Source organism: Prionailurus bengalensis, chromosome E3 (assembly GCF_016509475.1).
Source record: "Prionailurus bengalensis isolate Pbe53 chromosome E3, Fcat_Pben_1.1_paternal_pri, whole genome shotgun sequence".
In the NCBI taxonomy this organism is placed as follows: Eukaryota; Metazoa; Chordata; class Mammalia; order Carnivora; family Felidae; genus Prionailurus; species Prionailurus bengalensis.
In genome coordinates this window covers 33,269,222-33,295,942 of record NC_057357.1, presented here as the reverse complement: position 1 = coordinate 33,295,942, position 26,721 = coordinate 33,269,222, and the positions used below count along the sequence as shown (strand labels likewise).

Genomic DNA, 26,721 nt, shown 5'->3' with positions numbered 1-26,721 from the left:
TTCTACATTACATCAAGGGGAGAAGCCCCCCCTCAAGCAACCAGGGGGATGGAATGTAACCCAGGGCGAGAGGTGGGGACTACAGGTGTGGACTGGGCATCTAAGCAGCTCCAGCCACGGAAGACCACATCTGGGGAAGGGAAGCTACCAGGGATGCTTTGAGGAAGGCCCTGCCTCTCCTACACTGGGGCACAGGCCTTCCTGAGCAGAGAGAAGGCAGACTGCCATCAGCCACGATGGAGTGATTCCTGACCCCCAAGAAGCAGCAGACACCCCATTGTCAAGGGGGGGGTGGCTTAGCCAATCACAACCCTACTCTAAAGATGAGGAAAGGTAAGGTCCAGAGAGGAGAAAGAAAGGAAGAAGATATACTATCAGTGTATGATTTCATTTATGTAAAACTCCTTTTTGACAGAATGACAGAATGCTGACTTGCAGAGGCCATCCCGGGCCTAACTCAACGCCCCCAAATGTGACCAATATGACCTGCTGTTCTGACCTCACAGAATTCCCCCAGAGAAGGCAAGATGTTAAAGCTGGAAGGGCACTCAGTCCCACCTCTTCACTGGCAAATGAGGAAACTGAGGCCCAGAGTTTGCCAAGCCTGCCCACCCAAACTCATCCTACCAGCATGGCGACATAAATGACACTGGTTAGCACAATCTTGCCATGCCTCTACGGTGAGTCGGTTATAATGGCCCCTGTGGTCCACTAAACCATGGCCCCCAAGATACCCAGGCCCTAATCTCCGGAATTCTTAAATGTTACCTTAAGTGGCAACAGGGTTTTTGCAGGTATGATTAAATTACAGGTCTTGGGGGTGGGGGCCTGGCTGGCTCAGTCAGTAAAGTTTGCGACTTTTTTTTTTTTTTTTTTTTTTTTAGAGCAGGGGTGAGAGCACGAGCAGGGGAGGGGCAGAGGGAGAGCGAGAGAAACTCCCAAGCAGGCTCCGCACCCAGCGCAGAACCAAACACCGGGCTGGATGTCATGTCTGTGAGATCATGACCTGAGCGAAAATCAAGAATCAGACACTTAACCAACTGAGCCACCCGGGTGTCCCAGAGCATGCGACTCTTGATCTCAGGGTCTTGAGTTCAAGCCCTGAGTTGGGAGTGGAGCCTACATACACACATACATACAGACAGACATCAATGTCTATTCACTTATAAAATAAGGATCGTGGGCTGGGGAGACTATCGTGGGTATTTGAGTGAGACCTAAGTGTGATCACAAGCGTCCTTACAGGAGATGTGACAAGCGAGGCAAGATGCTTCTGGCTTTGAAGGTGGAGGAAGGGGCCACAAGCCAAGTAGTGGGATGCTGGGAAAAGCCAGGAAATAGATTCTCCCACAGAGCCTCCAGAGGGAACACAGCCTTGCTGATTTCGGCACAGTGAACCTGACTTCAGATTTGCCCTCTGGAGCTCTAAGAGGACGAAAATGCATTGTTTTTGGACACCACCAGGTCTGTGCTAAGTTGATACAGCAGCCGTGGGAAACCAGCCTAGTCCTGGCCCTAGCCCTTCCGACTTACCTGCTTTTTTATTTAAATATCTATTGAATGCTCACCCTGCCCCAAACCAGTGTCCTGGGTCCTGGGAACGGGGAAAGACAGAGTCCTAAATATAAGTGGGTACAGTGCTCACAAACCAAGTGACTGGGAGCACACGCCACATGGAAGAGTGGACCAACAGCAGGTGAATGGTGGATGAGACGTGGGCGAGCCTAGGTCCAGCTGAACTTCTTCTGCCCTAGCCAGGACACCAGACACGGCTTTGGGAATGAAACAGAAGGCTGCCTGAAGGGGCTTCGTTACAACCTGCATTCTAAGCAGGATTCCTGGTAACAGGTGGGATCAGAGATCTATCTAGATCTCTGATGTTGTCACCGTGCAGCTGATGATTCGTATTCTTTGCTTGGAGGGGGAACGTACGGTCAGGGAACAAAATCGTTACCATGTGCAGTTGAACCAGAGATCTTGACTGCTTTTTTTTTTTTAATTTTTTTTTCAACGTTTATTTATTTTTGGGACAGAGGGAGACAGAGCATGAACGGGGGAGGGTCAGAGAGAGAGGGAGACACAGAATCGGAAACAGGCTCCAGGCTCTGAGCCATCAGCCCAGAGCCCGACACGGGGCTCGAACTCACGGACCACGAGATCATGACCTGGCTGAAGTTGGACGCTTAACCAACTGCGCCACCCAGGCGCCCCAAGATCTTGGCTGCTTTAATGAGTTCTTCCAACCAATTGCACTCACCAAAATCAACCATAAAAGTTAACAGGTTCGTTTAAGAAATAAAATTTGATCTCAATCTATTTTGGAGAGATGCCCAAATTTACAGAAAGCTCGTTATTAACTTGTTTTTTTCTCTTCCCCAGGTATCCTGAATTTCTTGGTTCTCCGCCCCCCCCCCCACCCGCCCTCATCCAGGTCCAAGAGTGATGGAGAAACTGTTCATAAAGAATTTGGTGGAGAGGCAGAGTAATCGTTCCGACAACTCCCCGTAAGGCCATGTGTGAGCTACGTGAATCATCCTTCTCAAAAGAATATTAAGCGCCTATGTGCACAAGCATCTGTGTCTTTTGCAATCTGCTCCGTGCCCTGACGCACTGTGTCTCAGCATTTCTCAGCTGCCAGAGGAGCCAAAGAAAAGTGTTAACACCCTTGTGCAAAACGTCTCTCTTGGTCTTGACACCAGCCCCCAAATAAGGGAGTAGATTCCACTAGAGAAAGAGACAGGCACATTGACTGACACTTGTCTGGTCCAAGCTTCAAAGGTTTTATGAAGCGTGGAACCCCAAGTGTAATGATGACTTTACTTATTAAGCACCCGCTGTGTCTCCAGGATCACACAGAGACCAGACCTCAAACCCTGGAACCATGGCGTCTGGAGACATTTGGGGCTGTCACAACTGGGGGTGGGGCGATGCTACTGGAATCCAGTGGGTGGAGGCCAGGGGTGCTAACCGTCCTACAACGTACAGAACAGCTTCCACAACAAGAGACTACCCAGCCAACACGTCACGAGTGCGAGTTTAAGAAACCCCGCCAGAAGGCCAGACTAGCCGGGTTCCGATCCTGGCTCCACCTGTGGATTCACACACATGCCAAAATAATGAAATCTACTGCATCACGCTGTTGCAAGATGCCAAGTGTTGGTACGCAGAAAAGATTTGTATTAGGGCACGTTCTGCTTTAGGGGCCAAGCAATGGGCTATAGATGCTTCTCACAGATAATTATTGGTCTTCACGAACGAGCACAGGAGGTTGTTGCAAGACAGAGGTTACTATTAACCCATTTTATAGCTAAGAAGTTGAGGCTCAGAATGGTGAAGTGACTTGTCCACAGACAAAGAGCCGGTACATTCGGGAGCCAGGTTTTGAGCTATCTGGATTCAAGGCACACACTCTCAAACTGAGGCAGGCACAGCCCAGCAGGTGCAGGGAATGAATACAGGAGTTTCCTAGAGTATCATTTTGCTCGACTATTTGGTGAAGGGAAAAAACTGACCCGTGTATCTGGTAGGCCATTTTCAAATTATTTTGGCCTTAATACCAACAGAGTTACACCATGGGATGGGATTCATCACCTGCATGAATCTCCAAGGTCAAGTGCAGAGAGAAGGCCACCTGGGCCACAGCCTGCCGTCCACACGTGTGTACCAGACTCTCCACTGTACAGGATTCCAACAAATCCCCACAAATGTAGTGGCTTAAAGCGACACAGATGTGTCCCCTTACAGCTCCAGGGTTCCAAAGTCTGGAATGGGCCCCCCTGGACGAAAATCAAGGTCTCGACGGGGCTGTGTTTCCTCTGGAGATTCCGGTGGAGGATCTGTTTCCTGGCCTTTCCCAGCTGCTGGGGCCACCTGTGTGCCTTGGCTCGTGGACACTGCCTCCACCTTCACAGCAAATCACCCGCCCTCTGCTCTGTCATCACCTCTCCTTCTCTGGCTCCTCCAAGGATCCCTACGATTCCACGGGCCCCACACGATGATCCAAGAGAATGTCCTCAAGTTGGAAGATCCTTGACCGCAAAGTCCCTTCTGCCATACAAGGCAATGTATTCTTGGGTCCAGGGACACGGACGTCTTGGGAGGGCCATTATTCTGTGTGTCACAGCCCCTAAGGCTCTCAGAGTAAGAGTTTTTGGGAAGCACTGAGCCTGGACGTCCTAGACGCGTTCCAGGAAGGATTCCAAGACGAAGAAGGACTCGGTTCCTCACGCAGGAGCCCTGGTGCCAGCACAGAAGCCCCATCGTGACGAGGGGAAAGTCAGTTTTAGCACAGATGGGGGTCGGGGGTCGGGGGTCTGGGCTGGGCACCTAAGCCCTCCCAGCTCAGGAGACCAGGGGCACTGAGGAGCCGTGGAATGAGCTACCTCCCAGCCTCTCCAAACCGGTTTGCTGGGGCTGCTGCAACAGAGCACAGCTCTGAAGGCTGGAAGCCCAAGACCAAAGTGTCAGCAGGCTGGTTTCTGCCGTGGCCGCTCTCTCCCTGGCCTGCAAACGGCCGTGCTCTCCCTGTGATCCTTACACGTCTTTTCTCTGTACCTGTGTGTGTCCTAGTCTCTTCTTAGGAGGACGCAAGTCACATCGCACGAGGGCCCGTTTTCAGGTAAATTAGGACCTCATTTTACCCCTTACTCTTTGAAGACACCCACCTCCAGATACAGTCACATTCTGAGTCGCTGGGGGTTAAGACTTTTAGGGCGACACAATTCAGTGCGTAACCTCGAAAACGATAAACTCCAACCTATTCCAGGCTCCTCCTACCCTTAGATGAAGTGGGAGACACGCCCCTTTCCCCCTGGAAACCAGGAGAATTTGAAAACCTCTATGCACCAGTCTGAGAACGGAGAATTTCCCATTCTGAAGGACAGAAGGAAGCCAGAGATACTACCAGCAAATAAGCACATGATCCCACTAGGGCATCCATGGCGCTCCTCTGAAAGTTCTTTTTCTTTTTTTTCTAGAGACAGTGTGTGCACATGAGCAAGGAGAGAGGGGTAGACAGGGAAAGAGGGAGAGGCAAAGAGAGGGAGAGGGGGAGAGAGGGAGAGAGATGGAGGGGGAGAGACGGGGGGGGAAGGGGGAGAGAGGGAGACAGAGGGAGAGAGAGGGGGAGAGAGGGAGAAAGGGAGAGGGGAGAAGGGGGGAGAGGGGAGAAGGGGGAGAGGGGGGAAGAGGGGGGAAGAGGGGGGAAGAGGGGGGAAGAGGGGGGAAGAGGGGGGAAGAGGGGGGAAGAGGGGAAAAGGGGGGAGAAGCAGAGAGAAGGAGACACAGGGGGAGAGAGGGGGAGAGAGGGAGACAGAGGGAAAGGGGGAGAGAGAGGGGAAGAGGGGGGAGGGGAAGAGAGGGGGAGAGAAGGGAGGGGGGGAGAGAGGGGGGGAGAGGAGGGAGAGAGGGGGGAGAGGGGGGAGAGAGGGGGGAGAGAGAGGGGGGAGAGAGGGGGGAGAGAGGGGGGAGAGAGGGGGGAGAGGGAGATAGAGGGAGAAGGGGAGATGGAGAGAGGGGGAGAGGAAGGGAGAGGAGGGGGAGAGGGAGGGAGAGGGAGGGAGAGGGAGGGAGAGGGAGGGAGAGGGAGGGAGAGGGAGGGAGAGGGAGGGAGAGGGAAGGAGAGAGGGGGAGAGAAGGGGAGAGAGGGGGAGAGAGGGGGGAGAGAGGGGGGAGAGGGGGGAGAGGGGGGAGAGGGGGGAGAGAGGGGGGAGAGAGGGGGGAGAGAGGGTGGAGAGAGGGGGAGAGAGGGAGGGAGAGACAGGGAGAGGGGGGAGAGGGGGAGAGGGGGGAGAGAGGGGGAGAGAGGGGGAGAGAGGGGGAGAGAGGGGGAGAGAGGGGGAGAGAGGGGGAGAGAGGGGGAGAGAGGGGGGAGAGAGAGGGGAGGGGGGGGGAGAGGGGGGGAGGGGGTGAGAGGGGAGAGGAGGAGAGAGAGGGAGAGGGGTGAGATGGGTAAAGAGGGGGAAGAGAGAGGGGGGAGGGGAGGAGAGAGGGAGAGAAGGGGAGAGGGGGAGAGAGAGGGGGAGAGACGGGGAGAGAGGGGGAGAGAGGGGGGAGAAGGGGGGAGAGGGAGAGAGAGGGAAAGAGAGGGAAAGAGGGAGGGAGAGGGAGGGAGAGACAGGGAGAGACGGGGAGAGACGGGGAGAGACGGGGAGAGACGGGGAGAGAGGCGAGAGATGGGGAAAGAGGGGGGAGAGGGGGAGAGAGGGGGAGAGGGAGAGAGAGAGAGGGAGAGAGGGGAGAGATGGGGAAAGAGGGGGGAGAGGGGGAGAGAGGGGGAGAGGGGGGAGAGAGGGGGAGAGAGGGGGAGAGGGGGGAGAGAGGGGGAGAGGGAGAGAAGGGGAGGGGGGGGAGAGAGAGAGGGAGGAGAGAGAGGGAGAAGAAAGGGGGAGAGAGGGGGAGAGGGGGGGAGGGGGGAGAGGGGAAGAGAGGGAAAGAGGGAGGGAGAGACGGGGAGAGGGGGGAGAGGGGGAGAGAGGGGGAATGAGGGGGGAAGAGGGGGGAGGGGGGGGAGAGAGGGAGGAGACAGAGGGGCAGAGAGGGGGAGAGAGGAGAGGGAGAGGAGGGGGAGAGAGGGGGAGAGGGAGAGAGAGGGAGAAAGGGAGCCGGGGAGAGGGGGAGAAGGAGGGAGTGGGAGAGAGAGGGAAGGAGAGATGGCAGCGGGGGGCAGGGTGAGAGGGAGAGAGAGGGAGAGAGAAGGAGAGGAGGAGAGGGGGGAGGGGAGGAGAGGGAGAGAGAGAGAGGGAGAGAGGGGAGAGATGGGGAAAGAGGGGGGAGAGGGGGAGAGAGGGGGAGAGGGGGGAAAGAGGGGGGAGAGGGAGAGAAGGGGGGGAGAGAGAGGGAGGAGAGAGAGGGAGAAGAAAGGGGGAGAGAGGGGGAGAGGGGGGGAGGGGGGAGAGGGGAAGAGAGGGAAAGAGGGAGGGAGAGACGGGGAGAGGGGGGAGAGGGGGAGAGAGGGGGAATGAGGGGGGAAGAGGGGGAGAGAGGGGGGAGAGAGGGGGGAGACAGAGGGGCAGAGAGGGGGAGAGAGGAGAGGGAGGGAGAAAGGGAGCCGGGGAGAGGGGGAGAAGGAGGGAGTGGGAGAGAGAGGGAAGGAGAGATGGCAGCGGGGGGCAGGGTGAGAGGGAGAGAGAGGGAGAGAGAAGGAGAGAGGAGGAGAGGGGGAGGGGGGAGAGGGGAGAGGGGGAGAGGGGGAGGGGGAGAGAGAGAGAGAGAGAGAGAGAGAGAGAGAGAGAGAGAGAGAGAATCCCAAGCAGGCGCCACCCTCAGCACGGAGGCCAACGCAGGGCTCCATACCTCGACCCCCGGATCTCGACCTGAGCCAAAACCAAGAGTCAGACACTCAATGGCCTGAGCGGCCCAGGCGCCCCCAGGGTGCGTCTTTGACGAAGCTCATTTAGGTTGCCGAGTATTGCCACTGAGTTACAAGGTTATTTTTTGCTTCGGCAAATGGCCACGTCGCACCCCAAAACCAGAGACTGAAACAGACCCTTTCATCCCCCCAGTGAAGACAGAAGTTTCTGGGGAAGGTCTGGCTGGGAGGAAAAGGGGGCGGGGACTGGGGACAAAAGCCTGCTTTCGGCTCCCTGCCTGGGAGGGAGGCAAGCTTGTGGGGAAGGGCCTGGCAATTTCACAGCAGAGAAAGGGAAAGGGCCGGGCTCAGGGGTGGAAGCTAACGAAGCACATTTCTGCTCCGCGTTTTAGGACGGGAGCGTCAACATGTTTCCAGCCCCACCTCCCCATCTCAGGGCACAGCTGACCTATGGCAGAGGAAAGAGCCATCCTCTGCCACGTTCTGGACGGTTCAACCAGAAACCCACGGCACACACTTTGGCATGAAAGACGCAAGAGATCTCAGTCCTGCTCTAGTCTGGGGTCCAGCTGATACACGAGGGCACAACCGTTCTGGTTGCTGATACGTCAAAACGCTTTGGTTTTGACAGTTAAGGGCCACAGTCTCCAGGGTCTTCAAGTCCCTCTATCCCAGGAAGCCTCTACCTTCTCATAACCAGCACCAGAGGACTGACACCTGACCCAACAGGGGCTCCGGGGGCACCTGCTCTGATCGGTCATGATTGTCTCAGTTGTAACAGAAGGCCACAGACTGGGCACGGGGGGATTATTAGCAATACACATTTGTTTCTCACGGTTCCAGAGGCAGAAAGTCCAAGATCAAGGCACCAGCAGATTCGGTGTCTGAGGACAGTCCACTTCCCAGTTCACGGATGGCCGTCTTCTCGCCGGGACCTCACATGGTGGGAAGGGCGAGGGAGCTCTGTGGGCTCTCCTTTATCAGGGCACTTATCCCATTCATGAGAGTTCCACCCTCACCCCCCCAATACCCCCCTCCCAATACCATGCCATCAGCGTTAGGATCTCGACACAGGATGGGGTGGGCGGTGGGGGGACAAACATCCAGGCTGTAATAAGGATCATTCTATACTAATAAATATGTTGGAGATTCCCCCACGCCTCTTAATGTCAATCCTAAATCCCTTCTACTTTCCTTTAAGATCCATTTCACTTCCCTCATCCCTGCCATGGGAAAGAACAGCGATGACATGCCGCCCACACAATATCCCTTTCGGATCACAGGGCAGTTTACCGTCACATTGTCACCCTGCCTTTGCTCTACTAGAGAAAGGAGCAAACCATAGCACCGCATCCCTACTGTTCACCACAAAGCCCGTGACATGAGCACATCCCAGGCCCACCACGACAAGGTTCTCTATCTTTTCTCCTGGCATACCACAATAGTCAAATCCCACAAAATAATTCTCTGCTGGGAAATCTCACATTTTAAAGCAATTCTTGAAGCAACGCTGATACAGACACAATGGTTGAGCAATGCCTAGTGACTAAGAATGAATAATCGCAGAACTCCCTGCCAGGCTTCAAAAATATTTATTATTTTTTAGAAATTCAAATTATTTTACCGTACTTTCTATTGGAATCCATCATTTTCTGATGCTTTCCATTCACACAATGAGAAATATCAAAACAGGTTAAGATGTGCAACACCTAGGGATATAAAAGTCTGACTAAATTAAGATGCATTCTGCAGCAGGTGCCGTAAAAGAGATGCAAATTAAAATAATGAGATGACATTTTCACGGAACCAATTAGAATGACTTTTGTTTCAAGTGTGGGCCAGAGTTAGGTGAGGGAGCTACTTTCACATAGCTATCTGAAGTGTCCAGTGGTCCAATCCTTCTGGAAACCAATTAGCAGCATGTATCAGGAACCTTAAAATTCTTCGCGCACAGTGGCCCGGCGATTTCAGACGTAGGAATCAATTCAAAACCAGTAATCTGCAACTCAGACGTTTTATTATAAACCTCTTGAGCTGAGGCGTTGTGTTTAACAGCAACGAATGTGAAGAAAGCTAAAATCATCAAGGAAATCATGATGTGTCCACAGAATGGAAAAGGTGGCAGGTAAGAATGCTTACAAATAATCTGTAATGCTAGTGATAGAATGTAAAGTAAATTAGAAGCTATACATGAAATTATGTAACCGATATGTATCTGTGTTTGTAGAGCAGGCAAAGAAGACTAGAAGAAAAAAGAAACGACTAGAAGGAAATCCACGAAAACGGCAACGGTAGCTGTGACGTCCAAGGTGATTTTCATTTTCTTTATACGTCTTTCAATCTCTCACGTCCTCTAAATTGTACACTTGTTAGATTACTTTCATGTTAGCTGAGGTTTTTTTTTTTTTATGAGTTGTGGGGTTTTTTTAACGTTTATTTATTTTCAGAGAGAGGAAGCAAGCAGGGCAAGGAGAGAGAGAATCCCAAGCAGGCTCCGCATTGTCAGCACGGAGCCCGATATGAGGCTGGACCCACGAACCGTGACATCAGGACCTGAGCCCAAACGACAGCACTATGCAGGCGCCCCAGCTGAGGTTCTGTCTTTTAACAGTCTGTAAAATCCTCATCCTTTGGAGATACACGCTGACGTATTTGTAGATGAAATAGAACAATATCTGGGATTCGCTTTAAAACGATCCAGCTGTGGGGCTGGACATGAAACCAGAACGGTCATGCGTCAAAGCCAGTTGACGGGGACGTGAGGGCTCACGCTATTGTCTCTACTTGGGGACGTGTTTGAAATTCTTCACGGTAAAAGTATTTCTTTGAAGGCTACCAAAGGGTGTCACAAGGGAACGAAGAAAATAAGGAAACACCAACAGAAACAAAAAGCACCAATGAGCCAAGGCAAAATCAACAGCCATCAACCAAAGTGCACCTGGACCGTGAAGCTCGGCCTTCACCCAGGGGCTGCCTTTTTCAGAATCCCGCTGGCAGAAACCATGCCTATCACCGAGCACCAGAGCCGTGGCCAGCGGGTCGGTTTCTAGAGCTCCACATCCTGTCCTCTCTCCCCGTGCTGTGGCTCTATTCACCCGAGTCAACCAAAACCACGTTCCTCAGCCCTACAAATATCTTAGCTTTAAAACAATTCGCCTAGAAAATACGTTGTTGTTTTTCAGCCCGAGGACTACAGACATGCAAGATGACAGGGATTTCAAATGCCACTCACTCTTTCTGGCTACAGTTTCCTAATTTGGAAGAGGCAAGATACAGCAGGAGACATTCAGCCATTTGTGACAACAAAACAGAGATCGGCAAAAAGCTCAATGTTTTGATTGTGAGAACTGCCATCCAGAGGAAAATTCAGGAGCTACCAAAACCACACTCAAGCCTGGCAGCTCGGTGGAACACGTTAAGGGGAAGGAAAGGCCTAGACTGTAGGCCGGCACCTGGGCCTCCGTGAGCCAGCCTCCTCTCCTCTCTGCGGCTTGTCCACTGCAGCCACGGATGTGACCTGCAGGGGCAGACACATGGGATGCCAGCCTCTTCTGGCCAGGAGTTCTCGAATGCAAATCGAGCCCAGATTTGACCTTCTAGCACCTTCTCTGACAAGCTCCCACCCTCACGCCTCTGGATGAGGTGCCCCTCTGCTGTGTTCCCCAGCCCCCCTGGAGCTACCCCAATCACAGACACACCACTCTGGGCTTTAATTGCCAGTCTCCTCCAGCTAGATGCACATCAGAGCAAATCTGATCACTGATATATCTACAGAACATTTTGGGACAGGATACAGGCTCCATAAACGTTTGAAGAATGAACATATTTATAAACCAATAAACCAATAAATAAATAAATTCCAAGGAGGTCTACGAATGAGTTTCAGGGGACCTGTGAACCCCTAACAATTGCACATAATATTGAATGCATGTTTAGGAATGGGCATCCCTCTGGGGGGGGGGGTCCATACCTCCTATTAGTGTATGAAATGATCGTGACTCCCCAGCGGGCTCACCCCAGATTGTCTTAAATTTCTTGGGTGAGTATGTGGGCCTGGCTTTAAGGTGTCAGTGATTTGCACAAGTCACCTTAAATTCTAGAATGAATTTTTATTTTGTTTTGGAGAAACAAGCACAGTTGGGGACCAATGGAAAATGATTAAACCTCTTTTTTGTTAAGTCAGTGAGACTTAAGAAGAAAAGATCCTTGTTAACATACCAATAGCCTGCAAAAGTTACAAATGGAAACAAACTACCACTCCCATTTCATATTCTTCCTCTTTGAACCGGTGACCTGGTCACCCCTTCGGAGAGGGGCACGTGTGTGAGGACCTTCCATGCATGCATTGAGCAAACATTCTTTCTCTGAATTCTATATTGTATTCCTTGGATTTTTTTTTTTTACTCTAGTTCTAATAAATAAATAATTTGAATATACCCATTTCCATCGTATGGAATGCTGTAACATTTGAACGCAAAGACAACGCTTTTGCAAACCAATTCTGGATTTTGTTTCTTCCTGGGACGTGTGAGGGAAGAACAAAGGACGTGCCCAACAGTGGATGAGCACCCAGAGCCACTGCTGCCCTAAGGAAATGCTCAAAATGCAGGGGGTACAGCAGACAAGAGAGAAAGATTTGGCAACTGGAAATTCAGAGAGGGTTCTGGCTCTCTCTTAGAATATGAACATATTCTTACAATAACGTGTGCAAAAACGTGAATATACTTTCATAAGTAATCATGATTAACTGGGTGTGGTTCTAAACCGCCCCCCCCCCCAATTTGGAGATCACTGGCAATTATTCTAAAACATCATCTCTGGTAGCTGTGCTTCTTAGCCAAAAACATTCCCACTAGTAAATATGACGCCGGCTGACCTACTTATGTTTATATTTATATATGTGTGTGTGAGTTGATATATACATAGGTTTTCTGCTTTTCAAATACTGTCTACCCTTCAGGATGATGTAAAGTCCTTTGGAGATTTGAGGTGATGATGCCAGGATCATAAATTCCTCCCCCAAGCCGGGCAAGTTTATACTGAATTACTCACACGCTTGCAGAAAGTGAGGATGTTGGTTTTCAGCCAAATCCAAGGGCCTAAAGTACCAGGACTTGGGGATTTAAAAAACAAAAAAAACAAAACAAAACAAAAAAACCCACAAGGATTTGAGAGGTGCAGAGCTTCTGAGTTAGAAAGAACCTCAGAGGGGCGCCTGGGTGGCGCAGTCGGTTAAGCGTCCGACTTCAGCCAGGTCACGATCTCGCGGTCCGTGAGTTCGAGCCCCACGTCAGGCTCTGGGCTGATGGCTCGGAGCCTGGAGCCTGTTTCCGATTCTGTGTCTCCCTCTCTCTCTGCCCCTCCCCCATTCATGCTCTGTCTCTCTCTGTCCCCAAAATAAATAAACGTTGAAAAAAAAAAAAATTAAAAAAAAAAAAAAAAAAAAAAGAAAGAACCTCAGAGGTGACCCCATCCAATTATCTCCAATCATTGCGGTCTTCGGTCACAGACCTAATTGCCAAAGCTTATCTTACCATATGTCATTTAGATCCTACACAACCCTGAAGGCCCTTCCTCTGGACACACTGTCGTTGTTCAATATCTGTCTTTAAATATTATCCCCCCACCACCCGATCCCTGCCAAAATAAGTCTATGGATCATGGTGTTTGTGTGGCTGGAGAGATCATCAGTTATACCACTCAGCCATTGCTCCTATGCTTCTGCTAACAGAAGCAAATTTTGCTTCATTGGCAATTATCCATTCTTGGCGAAGAATCTTGATTGTTAATCTCTATCAGTGATGTTCAAGGGGAGGCATGTGACCCAGTTCTGGCCAATGAAATGTAAGGGGAAGTCAATTCTAACAGAAGAGGAGAGGGCCTAGAAGAAAGCTTCTTTTCTCCCTCCTTTTTCTTCCCATTTTAAATGCTGGCATGTGAAGATGTGATGGCTGGAACAGAAGCAGCCATCCTGTGACCAAGAGGAAACAGCAAATAGAGGCAAAATAGAAAAATGGAAAGGACCTGAATCCTTGGTGGGTTACCGAATCACTAAATCATATCTGGGACTCCTTGTTAAAATAAAAAAACAACAACAACAAAAAAAAAAAAACTACCTGTCTTAATTGTTTAAGCCATCATCGGTCAAACATTCTGTTATTTGCAGCTGAAAGCACCAGTAACAACAGAAAAGGTATAATGCAGCTATCACCTCCCTTGATTTGGACATTATATTTCTAGAAATATGGACTTCACTTTTTCTAAGAGCCATATCACTACTTAGAATCTGCTGAGCATCGAGTGCAAAACAAACAAGCAAATAAACACAACCCCTGTGACTGGAGACCGTAATCTCAAACGCTTCAGACACCACACAATTAACATAAATGTGTGAATCTGGATGGATGTCAGATAACAGGGAGCAAGGACATTAAAATGCAGGCATTTTAAAGACCTTATTAGTAAAATAAAATACTAATGCATTTATGAGGCTGATCCAGTAGGCAGTCCACCAGTGCATGACTCTTGCGAAAACCATCCTCAAATTGGAGAGCTACATCTCCCCCCTTCCTATGAGAAAGTGCCATTTCTTCTTAAATCCTCCAATGTAGTCGGTAGTATCTGACTCTATCTCTTCAATCCGGAAAGACAGTTCTGAGTTTTAAGTCCATCACCCAACATCTTAATCAATTTAGTTAACCAAAATATTAACATCGAAGTCCACTGTCCCTCTTGAATGTAAGCCCCTTCCCTAACCCTAATGGAGTCCCAGTCATTAACTTGAGAAGGCAGTAAGAGCAAAAGAACAGTGGATAAGGATTCTCTAATCAAATACCTTTGGGGCTGCCAGGTTCCCCAGGCTGTCACCGAGTTACTTAATCCTTGGCAGAGACCAAATGAGAGACTGTATCTGTCCACAACCTAAAGCCCTAAGCCCAGCGCAAACACATAGTCTCGTCGGTGGAGTTATTACTGCAAGGCTCACGGAGACAGTCTCCTGTGGTGGTCATTTTCACCCTGGCCACATCTGATCTTCAGTTTGCCAGGATAAAGCCCACGGCAAATTCGAAGAACTAAAAGCCCCTGGTTGTCCCAGGAAACTCATATTCCCATTCATGTTCATATTAAGGCAATATGAAACCGTCTCAGGTTGGACTCTCCACTTCTAACACTTCTGTGGGATTCGTCCCCCGTTTCTTGCAGGGGTTACCATCACATCGCCACACGACCCTTCATCACTTTTTCTGGTGGTGAAAAAAAATGCAAGTGCATTGGACACAAATAAAAAATGACATGATATAGACACAATAACAAAAGTGTTCCTGTAATAATTATTTATTACGAGCCAAGCACTGAGCTACCTGTTATCTCATTTAAATCTTACAGCTCCATGAAGTACATACTCTTTCTGTCCCCTTTTTAAAAACAAAGGCATCGAAGCCAGGCTGGGGTCAGAAACAAACAGTGAGGACACTGAGACTCAGAGCCATTAAGAAGCTTTCTCATGATCAGCCAGCTGGTAAGTGAAAGCCTGAATTTAAACACAGACAACCAAACTCAAGGTTCAATTTATCAACCACGCTATAATGACATTAACAAAATTTTTTAATGTTTATTCATTTTTTGAGAGACAGAGAGAGACAGAGTGTGAGCAGGGGAGGGGCAGAGAGAGAGGGAGACACAGAATCCGAAGCAGGCTCCGGGCTCTGAGCCGTCAGCACAGAGCCCGATGCGGGGCTCGAACCCACAGACTGTGAGATCACGACCTGAGCTGAAGTCAGCCGCTTAAACCGATTGAGCCACCCAGGCGCCCCAATATAATGACATTTTTTAAAAAGACTGAAATAGCAGGAGTCCACCACTCAAAGATAACCACGGCTCACATTTTGGCAGGTCTCTTGCCAGTCTTTCCTTGAAGGTGGTAAAATTTTCAGAGCTGGAAGAGGCCTCAGAGATAGTACCACCCTAAACGTCATTTCACAGGAAAGCCTAAGGACCAGAAAGGTGAAGGGCCTTTCTCCGGGTCACACTGCTATTTCGAAATGGAATTCAGGTCCTCGGACCCTCTGTCCAAGGTTTTCGGGGGCCTTTGACTCAAGTTGGTTGGTAGTGGCTTCCTCGAGTACCGTGTTGAGAAGGATTTAAGGTCCTTAAAGATTTAAGGCTCAGGAGATCAGCGATGGCAGCAGTAAACACAGCAGCACAGATATACGCACATCATGAGTTTGCCACTTGCCAAGGAACAGCCCTAGGGAGAGAAGCGGAGTGCCCAGGAAAGGCTTTCTTAATAAAGACCAGCTATATTCTTCACCTACACCAGGGTCTCAAACCCCAGCGCCTTCAGGGATGAGGTTCTAGCATGAATGAGGGAAGTGGGCAAGCAGAGGACTGAACATGGGAAGAGCGCCAGCCCTAAGAGGGTAAAGGTGCTTTTCACCTCCAGCCGCCTGTTGCCTGCTGAGGGGAAGGGCGGGGCCCATGTTGCCAGGCCTTCTGAATTCTTGCAGTGAAGCATGAAATTTGGATTTTTAAAAATGTGAGGTCTCCGGGGCGCCTGGGTGGCTCAGTCGGTTAAGCGTCCAACTTTGGTTCAGGTCATGATCTCATTGTCAGCGGGTTCGAGCCCCGCGTCGGGCTCTGTGCTGATAGCTGTGAGCCTGGAGCCTGCTTCGGACTCTGTCTCCCTCTCTCTCTGCCCTCCCCCCGCTTAGGTTCGCCCCCTCTCTCTCTCTCTCTCAAAAACAAACATTAAAAAAAATTTTAACTGTGATGTCTCCTAACTTTAAGGCTGGCAACGAATCCAAATCTGAAAAAAAAAAAACAGGGAGTGAAGAACAAAGAAAACCCACGAGCTAACAACATTATAACTGCTCGTTTTCACTATGGGCTTACCAGAAGCCATCATTCTGCACTGCAAACCCAAGATGCTATTTGTATGTCTTTCTCCCTCTCTTTCTTTCTGCCTCCCTCCTTCCCTCCCAGCCCCTTGATCCCTTCCATCGCTCCAGCTAGAGAAGCCTTTCCCACCTGGGGCTACCAAAAAGAACATCAACACTGTACCTTCCAAACCCACCAGAACACAGCAGCCAAGAGTCCAAGCGATTACCAATGACCCCCAAGGGCCACTTGGAAAGTGAGTCATGCCTCTCGGGGTGATGCCTTTTCCTCTCCAATGACTTATGGAAGGAGGGGTAGATGATTGCATCTGATATGCCTCATCGCAAAGGCTCAAGATAGGCCTCCTCACTCTCTCAGGAACTACCCAAAGCCTCCATAGCAGGAGCTGAGTGGGTTCCACCAACATTCTGATGTGCACGTCTACCCTTCCCATGAGCTTTGAGGGTCTCACTCATAGCCTAATTCTGGAGGTGCCCGGTTACAAGAGAAAGTCCCACTTCCGGCTAATGACCTATTACTCAGCCGCACTACCTGGGCCTTTTGTACGGAACACCCCCAATTTCTGTTAATCCCAAGGATGGCTAGTAATTATCTGCCCACTAGAAAGAAGAGGAGACTGACACACACCTATGAGATCAGTCGGCAAGTAGGGAACAAACATTGCATGGGAAACCACAGCGTGGTAAGTTCATCTGGAGACTGCAGCAAGCTGGCATTGGAACCAGGGACTTGATTCATTCAATCAACAAACATTTGCCAAGAAACAAACGCAAAGGGAGAGATCAGCACAAGGTGCTGAAAAGAACACACACGCGAACCAGAAATAAACCTTAATAAAGGTGGAAAATAGAAATATTAGTCACAATGACTGTGGTATAAACAGAATACTCCGCAGCCATTTAAAATCATGTTTGAGAAGTCTATTTTATTAAATAGGATTTAAAGGGAAAATTCCACAAATACATAATCAAGCTTGAAAAAAAAAATGAAAGCAGGTTGTGAAATATAACTGGGTCAAAATCAGAGTGAACACACTCAGTAATTCCTCCCCTGCTCCTAAGATGCAGAATTTATAGATAAACCTTTAGATGTTTTAAATTTTACATAATATTGCTTGGAAATAAGACAAGGGAATCACGAATTAAAAATAAAGAGGACTCTCTAAAAATAAATGAATCAAAAAGATAGGACTCTACAATCTCAAGCAGGACTCAAAGTCACATGGTTCATGGGGGATGGGTCCAATATGAGCCAAGGAAGCAGAGGTCCCAACATCTACCCAGGGAATTAGAGGCAAAACTGGACTCAGAATCATGCTTCCAGGAGTCACAGTCAAAAAAGGATGCCTCCGTCTGTGCCAAGGAGCAAAAATGAAGCAACTTACATGAGCCTGGGACCCAAGCGGGCACCATAGGATATACAGAGCAGAGAGAGAGCTCTGAGTTGAGCTGTTGACATGAGCTCTAGTTGAAAAGCACATATACCCTTGCAGACATAGGGCAGAAGATATCATAAAATCACCTTGAAAATAAGTTCACAAACAAAACACATGAGGACATAGGAGACATTAGCGAACACATGAGGACATCCAATGATCAATCTGCAAAATGAAAGAATTCATATCTGAAGAAACAAAGATGCTAGAGCAATCAGAGAAGGACTTCGCGGTATTTTTTTTTTAATCCTCAAAGGGATAGAGGAAGAATTTACATTCACAAAGTAAAAAGAGGGTTTTTAAAATAAAATAGAGAAGCAGGAAGGTATAAAAAGGGGCCAATTATTTATCTTGGAAATACGGTGAACATTTGAAATTAAAAGCTCAACAGACAGGTAAAATAATAGACAAGATACAAATAAAAAGAGCTGGTTAAGGCAAAATAATAAACCAGATACAAGTAAGAGTTGGTCAGGGCGCCTGGGTGGCGCAGTCGGTTAACCGTCCGACTTCAGCCAGGTCACGATCTCGCGGTCCGTGAGTTCGAGCCCCGCGTCAAGCTCTGGGCTGATGGCTCCGAGCCTGGAGCCTGTTTCCGATTCTGTGTCTCCCTCTCTCTCTGCCCCTCCCCTGTTCATGCTCTGTCTCTCTCTGTCCCAAAAATAAATAAATGTTGAAAAAAAAATTAAAAAAAAAAACAAAAAAAACAAGTAAGAGTTGGTTAACTGGAGTACAGAACTGGAGAGACCTCCTCGAACATAACACAGAGAGATAGAGAACTGAAAAAAAATGTTTAAGATACATGGAGAAACTACATACGGAGAGAACAGAGAAAATACTAGACAGGAAACAGCCAACAGATAATGGCTGAGATTTTTCCGCAATTAAAGAAAAACCTGAATCTTATGACTAAAAAAAGCCCACAGAGTGCCAAGTACAAAAACAAAACAAAAACAAAACATATATACAGCATAATCCTCAACTGATAACTAACTGAATACAGCTTAGAAGAAAGAGACCCTCATGTCCAACAGTGGCTGGCTGCTCCTGGTGACAGGACTTAGAGGGAAGAACTTTATTTTCCTCTTTAAAGGTTAATGTATTTTCTAAACGCTCTCCGGTGAAGTGACATTATTTTTATAAACTGTGGAAGAGTAGTAGTCATTGTTTCAAATACACATAAACACACTTTTTAAAAAGACTGTCCTCAAGGAACTTCCACTCGAGTAGAAGAGATGAGGTATGGATCGACACAACATAGAAAGTCCACGCAGTAAGCGACATGGCTAGATGTAGCTAAAATCTAAACCTTGTCTTTTCCCCCATGGACTTGCTAGAAATACAAAGGGAGGAGGAGGTGAGGGCAATGAGCAGAAACATGAAGGTCTAACGCACAAGCCTGATTTATTAGGGGCTATTGCTGCAACCAGAGTTGCGTTCCATTTGGAGGGGATCAAAGTGGCCAAACCAAGATAAGATTAGAACTTTATCTACATCAAACATTATTTTCACCTCTACTTGAATTATATTTCAGGACCACCCATTGATAAAAGCAAAAATTAACGTCTCTACTGTAAATGAACATCACACAAATCTGCCACTTAACACATTTCAGTTATTAGAAGGCTTTGTTCTTTCTCACACGGGTCAGGTAGACTGAGGGAAAGGTAAAAATGGGAGCGGGGGGCATGTTGAATTTAACTGATCATCAAGTTAAATACCATTCTTACCCACAGGGGCACTATCAACTATCGTGCCGCCAATTTGGAAGTGAAAACAACACAGGTACGTTCTGGGCTTTACCAAATGAACATCATCTTAGCGGGGAGACAGAAAGGCCTGTTCAGTCTGGGGAGATTCAGACTTTGAGGCTGTAACGCTGTTGGCACACTCAACCAAGCAAGGTGGAGTTTTAGGCAACATCTCATGGCTGCCTCTTCAGAGCCGAACTGCACTCGGCGTTCAGCTCCAAAGGAAACAGGCAGCAAAGGCACAAGCCAGAGAGATGTGCTACTAATCTGGAAGGAAGGGCTGTTCCCATCTCAGATTATCTCTTTCTTTGTTTTAAGACATTCAGGTTTCTCAAAATGCCACTCTTTACCCACCCCCACCCAACATCACCTGCACATCCCACGCGTGGGGCCCAACATGTACCCCAACATTATCTCCACTCCCTTCTTGGATTCCCTGCCATCAAGACCAACTTGGCCAGCCCTGACAATTCCCTTCACAATTTTTGAACCAATGGACTTTTTCATTCCTCTCCCAACACCACCTCGTAAATCTCTCTCTTAACGGGACTTCTCTGAAAACGTCCTTTCTTATCTTCCTCTTGCATTTCCGGATTCCCTTTTTCTCCTTTACTCCGAAGTGGGGCCACACTCTTGCCCAATCCCCAGAAGGTGGTTTCCTTTGATAGGAGACGAGGATACGTCCACCCTCACCCTCCCAACTCCCTTTCTCTCGGCCCTTTAAGGGAGGAGCAGCCGCGGGTCCAGTTGGTCAGAGCCTGGCGTTCACAGTGGACAGGGTCGCCATCTACCAAATGGGTGCTCAACTCTGAGCTCACTCCCTGTTCCTACTTATTTGCCCACAGTCAGATGGATAAGATCAGGTAAGAGCCTGAGCCACAGACCTGCCAGATCAGACCTCCCAGACTCAAGACACCGTCTCTAAGTCAGATTACAACAGATTTCTCCATTGATGGGGCTGGGCCCTAGTCAATCCATAAATTTCACTTTCCACATGGCAGTACTATCTTTCGTGTGCTGCTTTTTTGGTCAAAACTTCAGAAGGGAGGTGGGATCAGGGGTGATATTTAGATCCCCAAATCACCAACCCCCTGCCAGAAACTACAGTTCTCATTCATGCCTTCATCAGAGGACTGGTCAGTCCTTATGCACGAGCCCTGGGCTCTGATTCACTGCACCTCTCCATGGCTCACTATCTCCTATAAAATGAGATTAATTCCTTGACCCTCCTGAAGTTAAGATGACAAAATTAAAGGACAGGCTTAATTTGCTGGAAAGTGAGATCACAGCTTGAGACCGGAAGACCAAGATCTAGTCCCATCACCCACTGTGTGGCCTCAGCCAAGTCTTTAACTGCCCGTGCCACCCCCCCCCACCCCACCGCTATGCCTCAGGTACTTCATCTGAAAGTTGCAGGATGCTCTAGGAGACTCCAAGACCTTCTCCAGTTCATACACTGGTGGCAGGGCACAGCTGTTCCCTACTTCGTCTTTTTTAATCCCAGAAAGGAGCTCCCCAAAACAGAGAGGTGGCTGGGAAAATGCTCGACCGCATGGAGGAATTCTGCTAGACTGCAAGGCATTTCAAATGAATGTTTAATAAGATACTGCATTGGTTGTATACTTCGGCTGAATGTGCTGCAGCCCAGGAGACCTGAAAGAATTAATACAGTTCCCAAAGGAGCTGGTGGGAATTGCTGAGGCAGAGGCAGAATCTGATTTGATGAATATAAAAGTGCTTTGAGAGCGTCAGAAGGAAAGTGCTCTGACAAATGTCTGTTTGTTCCATTAGCATGTCTCCCGCTATTTAAGGAACACATTCCAAGGAGGTCTCGGGACTGGGGACCACAGCACACAAGGGCACGCTCCCTCTCCCTCCCACCCCCCTGCTTCCGACCCCATCTGAGGCCCTTCCTGGGGCTTAGAGATACAGTGCACCCACGACTCCAGTTTTTTCTCCTTCCTCACTGTGCTTCTCCCTTCTGATCCTCAAACCAGGCCCTCATAACATCTCACCCAACCTTAAAGTCTCTCCTCTTCCCCAAACCAACACTCTCGGATGGTTCGCAGAATAACCTTCTCTCCCATCCTAAACCAAGAGATGTGGGCACACCTTCTTTCGTTCAGACACTATCCAAGTTCATACCAAAACCCATCCTTGGGAAGCAACCCCTCCATCTGACATTCTGGGCGCCCCTGACAGCCCCACCCAGGAAACAGGTAGGAAAATGCCAGGCCCTCCATACTCAGGGTCCAGAGTCAGTTGTCTCCACTCGCACCCACTCCTTAGAGGAATGCTCTGCTGTGCGCCTGCACGGGACTTCTCAAACTCTCCGCCCCTCTTCCCCCAACTGCGGAGTCTGTGGAAGCATATTTCTCTGCCCTTTTGCGTTTTACCTAAAGACTATGCGTTTTATTCCATAACATAGCCACGTTTCAGCTTTTTGAAAATAGTTTTAGTTGCTTACCGCAAAGGGGGAAAATGGACACTTTTCCACAAGTCAGGTAAAAGTGACATTCTAGAAATATGAGCTGGAGGGTTTCAAGTGTCCCCAAGCTCACCTCTGTGCACTATCTGGAAACCTCCAAGCATTCCACCACTTCCTCACAGATCTGCATTCACTGAGTTCTCCCTGGCATACCCAAAGTGCCTGAGACCCTCAGAACCAAGGCAGAAAGCGTTTCCATTCATTTCTGGGCTGGAAAGGCAAAACCTGGCTTTCACCAGAGCCAGTGGCCACGACCCTCTCTCAGATCAAAACAGATGCCAGAGGCTCCCCAAGACCTGTGGTGGCTGTGGTATGATCAGCATACTCCCGGGGCCTGGCAGCCTATCACCTCTCCCACTTACCTTGTCAGCCATGATCATAGATGCGCCCCCGTGGATGCCCAGGATGGGGATGAAAGTCTGCGAAGAGATAAAATCCAGCATCTGAGCCACGGCCTCCTGGTCGGTGTCGTCCCCAAACACAAGGCCATGGATGCGCGCCCCAGACATGAGGTCGCACACATGTGTGATGAGGCTCTTGGGGTCGGTGCGGTTCATCAGCAGGGCCACCACGTTCACGTCCAGGGGCAACCCTGCTGCCTGCTCGGGGCCCCACAGGTTTCGCAGTTCGCGCTCCGTCACGTCGTGGCTGTGACCCAGCAGCACCGCAATGTTCAGCGCCGGGGGACCCTTCTCCGCCGCCGCACCCTGCGCCGGACCGCGCCAGACCAGAAGGGCCGGCAGCACCAGCAGGGTCCAATAACCCAGTCTGCCCATAGTCGCCACTTACGGTCCCTGCAAGGCGGAGAGGGAGAGTCAGGGCCGCGGGGAGCAAAGGTTCCAGAGGAAAGGGATTAGAGACCCAGGCCCTTGCTCTAGGAGCCGGGTATACAGCCCATCCCCAGCGCGAGCTGACAGAGTCACTGACTCCATTCCCCATTCCTGCCGCCATCCACATCCCTCCACCCAGCTCTATCCACAACTCCAATCGGAGCTAAGTCTCCATCACTATCCCTAAACCCATTTTTGCATCCAGCCTCCGTCTCATCCCCTGTCTCCAGCCTCCTCTCCATACCCAACTCTGCCCACGTTTCCCACCACACCCCCAAGTTAGCCGTGGACCACAGCCCCTGAGCGTAGGCGCACAGAGCAAACCCTCCACCCACCCCTCTCCCACCCGACTAGTTCAGACCAAGTTACCGACCCCGCCCCCTGCTCAAGGGAGCCAACTACAAAGCAGCCCCCGCGTGCGGAGGCGGTGCTGAGACTCCGCAGCCCTGCTCCCGCGCTGTGCTAGATGACTGACCCCGCCCCCTCTGAATCCTCCCGGTACAGCACAGACCTGGCTCCACGCGGCACGCGCTGCAGACCCCACTCCTCTCCTGCAGGGTGGCCCCCACCAAGTTCACGGGAGTGCAGACATTCACCCGTGCGCCCCAGGCGCGTGGGGGAAATTGGGCTCCCCCACCTGCGCGGGGGTACAGTGAAGCGATTTCCACTCAACTGCAAGCGAGCCCCAGGACCCGCCCCCTACACGCACGCACACACACACACACACACACACACACACACGCCCTCTCTCATGCGCGCCGCGTGCAATGCAGAATCCCAGAGCGGAGAGCAGGCGCTTCCACCCGTGGGCCGGCGCGTGGGAGCTGGCAGGGAACTGCGTGGGGGGAAAGGTAGGCTCCTAAGCGGCTCTCCGACGGACACGAACTGTACAGACCCTCCCGAGGCTTTCCACTACAGGTCCTGTTACCAAGTCTTAGATGCATGTGGGTAGTGGGCTGCACAACCTGACAGGCACGCGCGCCGTTCTGCGCACAGCCGCAGGCCGCTGTGGCGGTGCCCACGGCCCACGGCCATCCGGAGTCCACACACGTCCTCAGTCGGTGCACACACATGTATCGCGCCAGGTGCACAACTGCGCGTGCCTGCAAATACCAGCACAGTCGTGCACGCGTGCACAGGCGCGCGCCCCTCGGGCCCGGCGCTGCTGGAGCCAGGGGAAGTTAGGGAGAACTCGTTCTGGCCGAGGCACTCTTAGGGTGAGCACAGCAGAGCGCGGAGCCGCAGCGCCCCCTGGTGCTCCTCCCGCGCCTCGCTACAGATAATCCCTCTCCCGCTTCCTCTCTCCCTCTCTCTCCTGTTCCTTCTCCCGCTCTCGCTCTCTCTCCGGTTGAGTCTTCCTCTTCCCGGGCCGGCCGAGCCCAGGTCTCCCGCTGGGACGTACCTGTAGCCGGAGAAGGTCGAGGATGCAGTGGGGCGCGCTGCGCGCACGAGCATCTCGGCCGCCTCAGCAGCCACCGGGTTTAGCGGGTTTCCGCATGCTGCGGCCCCCGCGCGCTCCCCTGGCTGTCCCGCGCTGTCTGCATCGCCCCCACGGGGGGCGGCTATCCCAGCCGGAGGCTCTGCAGCAGGGCTCTACCGGGGTGGAGAAGAGACGGAGACGCTGGGTCAGCCCGCGGGCAGGAGAAAGGGGACTGGGGGGCAGGCTGCAGTCTGCAATGCTCACAGCCCCCTGTGCGCACAGGGGGCTCGACCGAAGAGGGGGAGCTGAAGCTCCATGCCCAAGACCCCCTGTGCGGATCCCCAGACCCCGTGGTCGATATGGAGAGCTCCGCTCCTGGGCGCACAGGAGAACCCGAGCCCCAGGTTCGCCACGCACGAGAAGCTAACTGGGCATCTCCACCCTCACCCCCTACCACCTCCCCGGCGCCGGCTGCTGGCAGTTGTTCGGCCAGGAGCTGCTGAGCGAGGGGGGGGTAGGGAGAGAAAGAGGAGGGAATGGAGGGGGGTGGCTGGCTGAGTTTGCGATGAGCCGGCAGGAGAGGGGGAGGGAAGGACTCGGGCTCCCGCGATCCCGGATCCCCGAAGGAGGTGCGATCATTCCCACGCAACGACCCTCTTGCGGTCCTGCCTCCCCCTCCTATCCAGGCCTCCCACCATCTTTTCCCCCAAAGGGGCCTCCCAGGCCCCGCGTCCCGCGCCAGCACTCACCGCAGCCTCTCTCCACATAGTTCTCAGCAGTGGCCGCTCCTGGTCATCTCCAGGGCTGATGGCTGCGGCCGCGACTCTCAGCGCTCACCCAGCCCCATGCTCCGGCTAGCCCCGCGGCGCCTCCCTCCAAAAGCCGGAGCTCGGCTTCCTGCCCCACTCCGGACAGCAGCTGCCCGGTCCTCTAAGCGCGCCCGGGAGCCCTCTCCGCAGCCCAGGCTCCGGCTGGTGGTGTGCGTGAGGGCGAGTGTGTGTGTGAGTGAGTGTGGGAGCGCGCGCGCGTGTGGCCGGGGATCCCCGCGGTCCCCGCTGGAGAGAGGCGCGGGCGGGGGATGGCAGCTCCCTCTGGGCCCTTCGCTGCGGGGCCAGCTCGCCACCAGGCGTTCAGCTCCCCATTTCCCGACGGGAGTCCGGAGAGCGGCCAGCCACCCTGGTTCACAGCACTGGCAAAACCGGGCTCCTGAGGCTTGCTTCTGCTGCGGTCGCCTCGGAGGAAGAGGAGGAGGAAGGCAGGGGCGCCCCCACGTCAACTTAGGGGACTTGTTCTCAGTCGGCTAGACGCAGCAGCCCCCGCGACAGCCAGGGAGGCTTGGAGCTCCGGTGGGCGAAAGCATCTCCCGCCCGCAGCCGCCCTCCCTGGAGGCGGGCCGAGGCAGACCCCGCAGTCCCTCGGCGGTGGCGGCGCGGAGCACTGCCACCCTTTCCCGGGGCGCACGGCGGCGACAAGGCCAGGATAGGCGACTGCCTGGCGAAGTGGGTGCCTGCAGCGATGTGCCGCTGTCCCTGGTGCTGAAAACGCGCTCTCCGCCCGCTCCTGAGCGTCTGGTGCGGCTGAAGAATCAATTATTCAGATCTCTGCTACCGCTTCCTCCTCCCCCAGTGCCTTGCGCTGGGTACAGCAATCCCCCCTCCACGCACAGGCGCGCCGACACACACACACACACACACACACACACACACACACACACCACAGAATCTGCTCCAATGCTTCTCCCTGTGTCTCACCACCCCCGTAAGGGAACCCACTCCTCTGATCTCAGGGAGCCAGAATCCTAAAAGTAAAGACATCTCTACATCCCCCACTTGCTTCCTTCTTGTTTTCTAAGTTATAACAAAAGTCGCCCTGAGGCTGCCACTTCTAAGCTACCAGCAGGGGTGAGCCAGAGAGCACGGGACTGCCTGGGTGTGTGGGGCCTGGCCGGCTTGAATTCTGGCAACTGAGCATGAAAAACATTGTCAAATGAGCACCTTTGCCCCTTTTACACTCAGCTGTATCTCTCCTTCCAACTCCCAGGTCCCTGCTTTCCTTACCTCAGGCCCTGGAATCAAAGAGGCCTTAAATTATAAGAGGTTTTGCAATCACAGTTTTTTCTAACCCTGTATCCTCCACTTATCAGCCTGATATCACCTTTGGGCTTCCTATAGATTTATCTTTCCTTATCAACCGCTAATCTGAAAAGCAGAGAAGAACAGTAAAAGTATCTATTTCTTAGGGTTATTTGGAAAAGAAAACGAGATAGCTTTGGTAAAGTAGCCAACAAAGTCCAGCACACAGTAGGTGCTCATTAAACATGAGGTCCCTACAAGGTGGTCTAGGAAGGAAGGGCCTCTTTCCAAGAAGGCTGAATACTGAAATGGAAACAGTAAAGGTACACAGTTCCTGGAGACCTATGGGTGCATTAGTAAGCGGACTGTGTACATTAAGTTCTCTAGAGTTTTATTATTCAAAAGACAGAACGGAAGAAATTCTGAAAGGTAAATGAAAATGGTGGGTTGTATGACATACAGCAAAGAATAGAAAAGTGTTTCATTTCTTGAGGCAGTAACTGGGCTGAGCTAGATTG

At 51.3% G+C, this 26,721-nt stretch overlaps 1 protein-coding gene across 1 annotated transcript in view; it reads right to left on the bottom strand.

Annotated features, from left to right (window-relative positions):
• Nucleotides 1–25,742, bottom strand: part of GRIN2A (glutamate ionotropic receptor NMDA type subunit 2A) — a 373,199-nt gene extending 347,457 nt beyond the window's left edge. The window contains exons 1-3 of the mRNA XM_043560552.1: nucleotides 24,881–25,742; nucleotides 24,114–24,304; nucleotides 22,244–22,675 (exon numbers count right to left, since the gene is read on the bottom strand). Of these exons, the coding sequence (XP_043416487.1) occupies nucleotides 22,244–22,657 (414 nt within the window). The 5' untranslated portion in view covers nucleotides 22,658–22,675; nucleotides 24,114–24,304; nucleotides 24,881–25,742. The remainder of the gene's footprint in view (nucleotides 1–22,243; nucleotides 22,676–24,113; nucleotides 24,305–24,880) is intronic.
• Nucleotides 25,743–26,721: the final 979 nt, after the last annotated feature.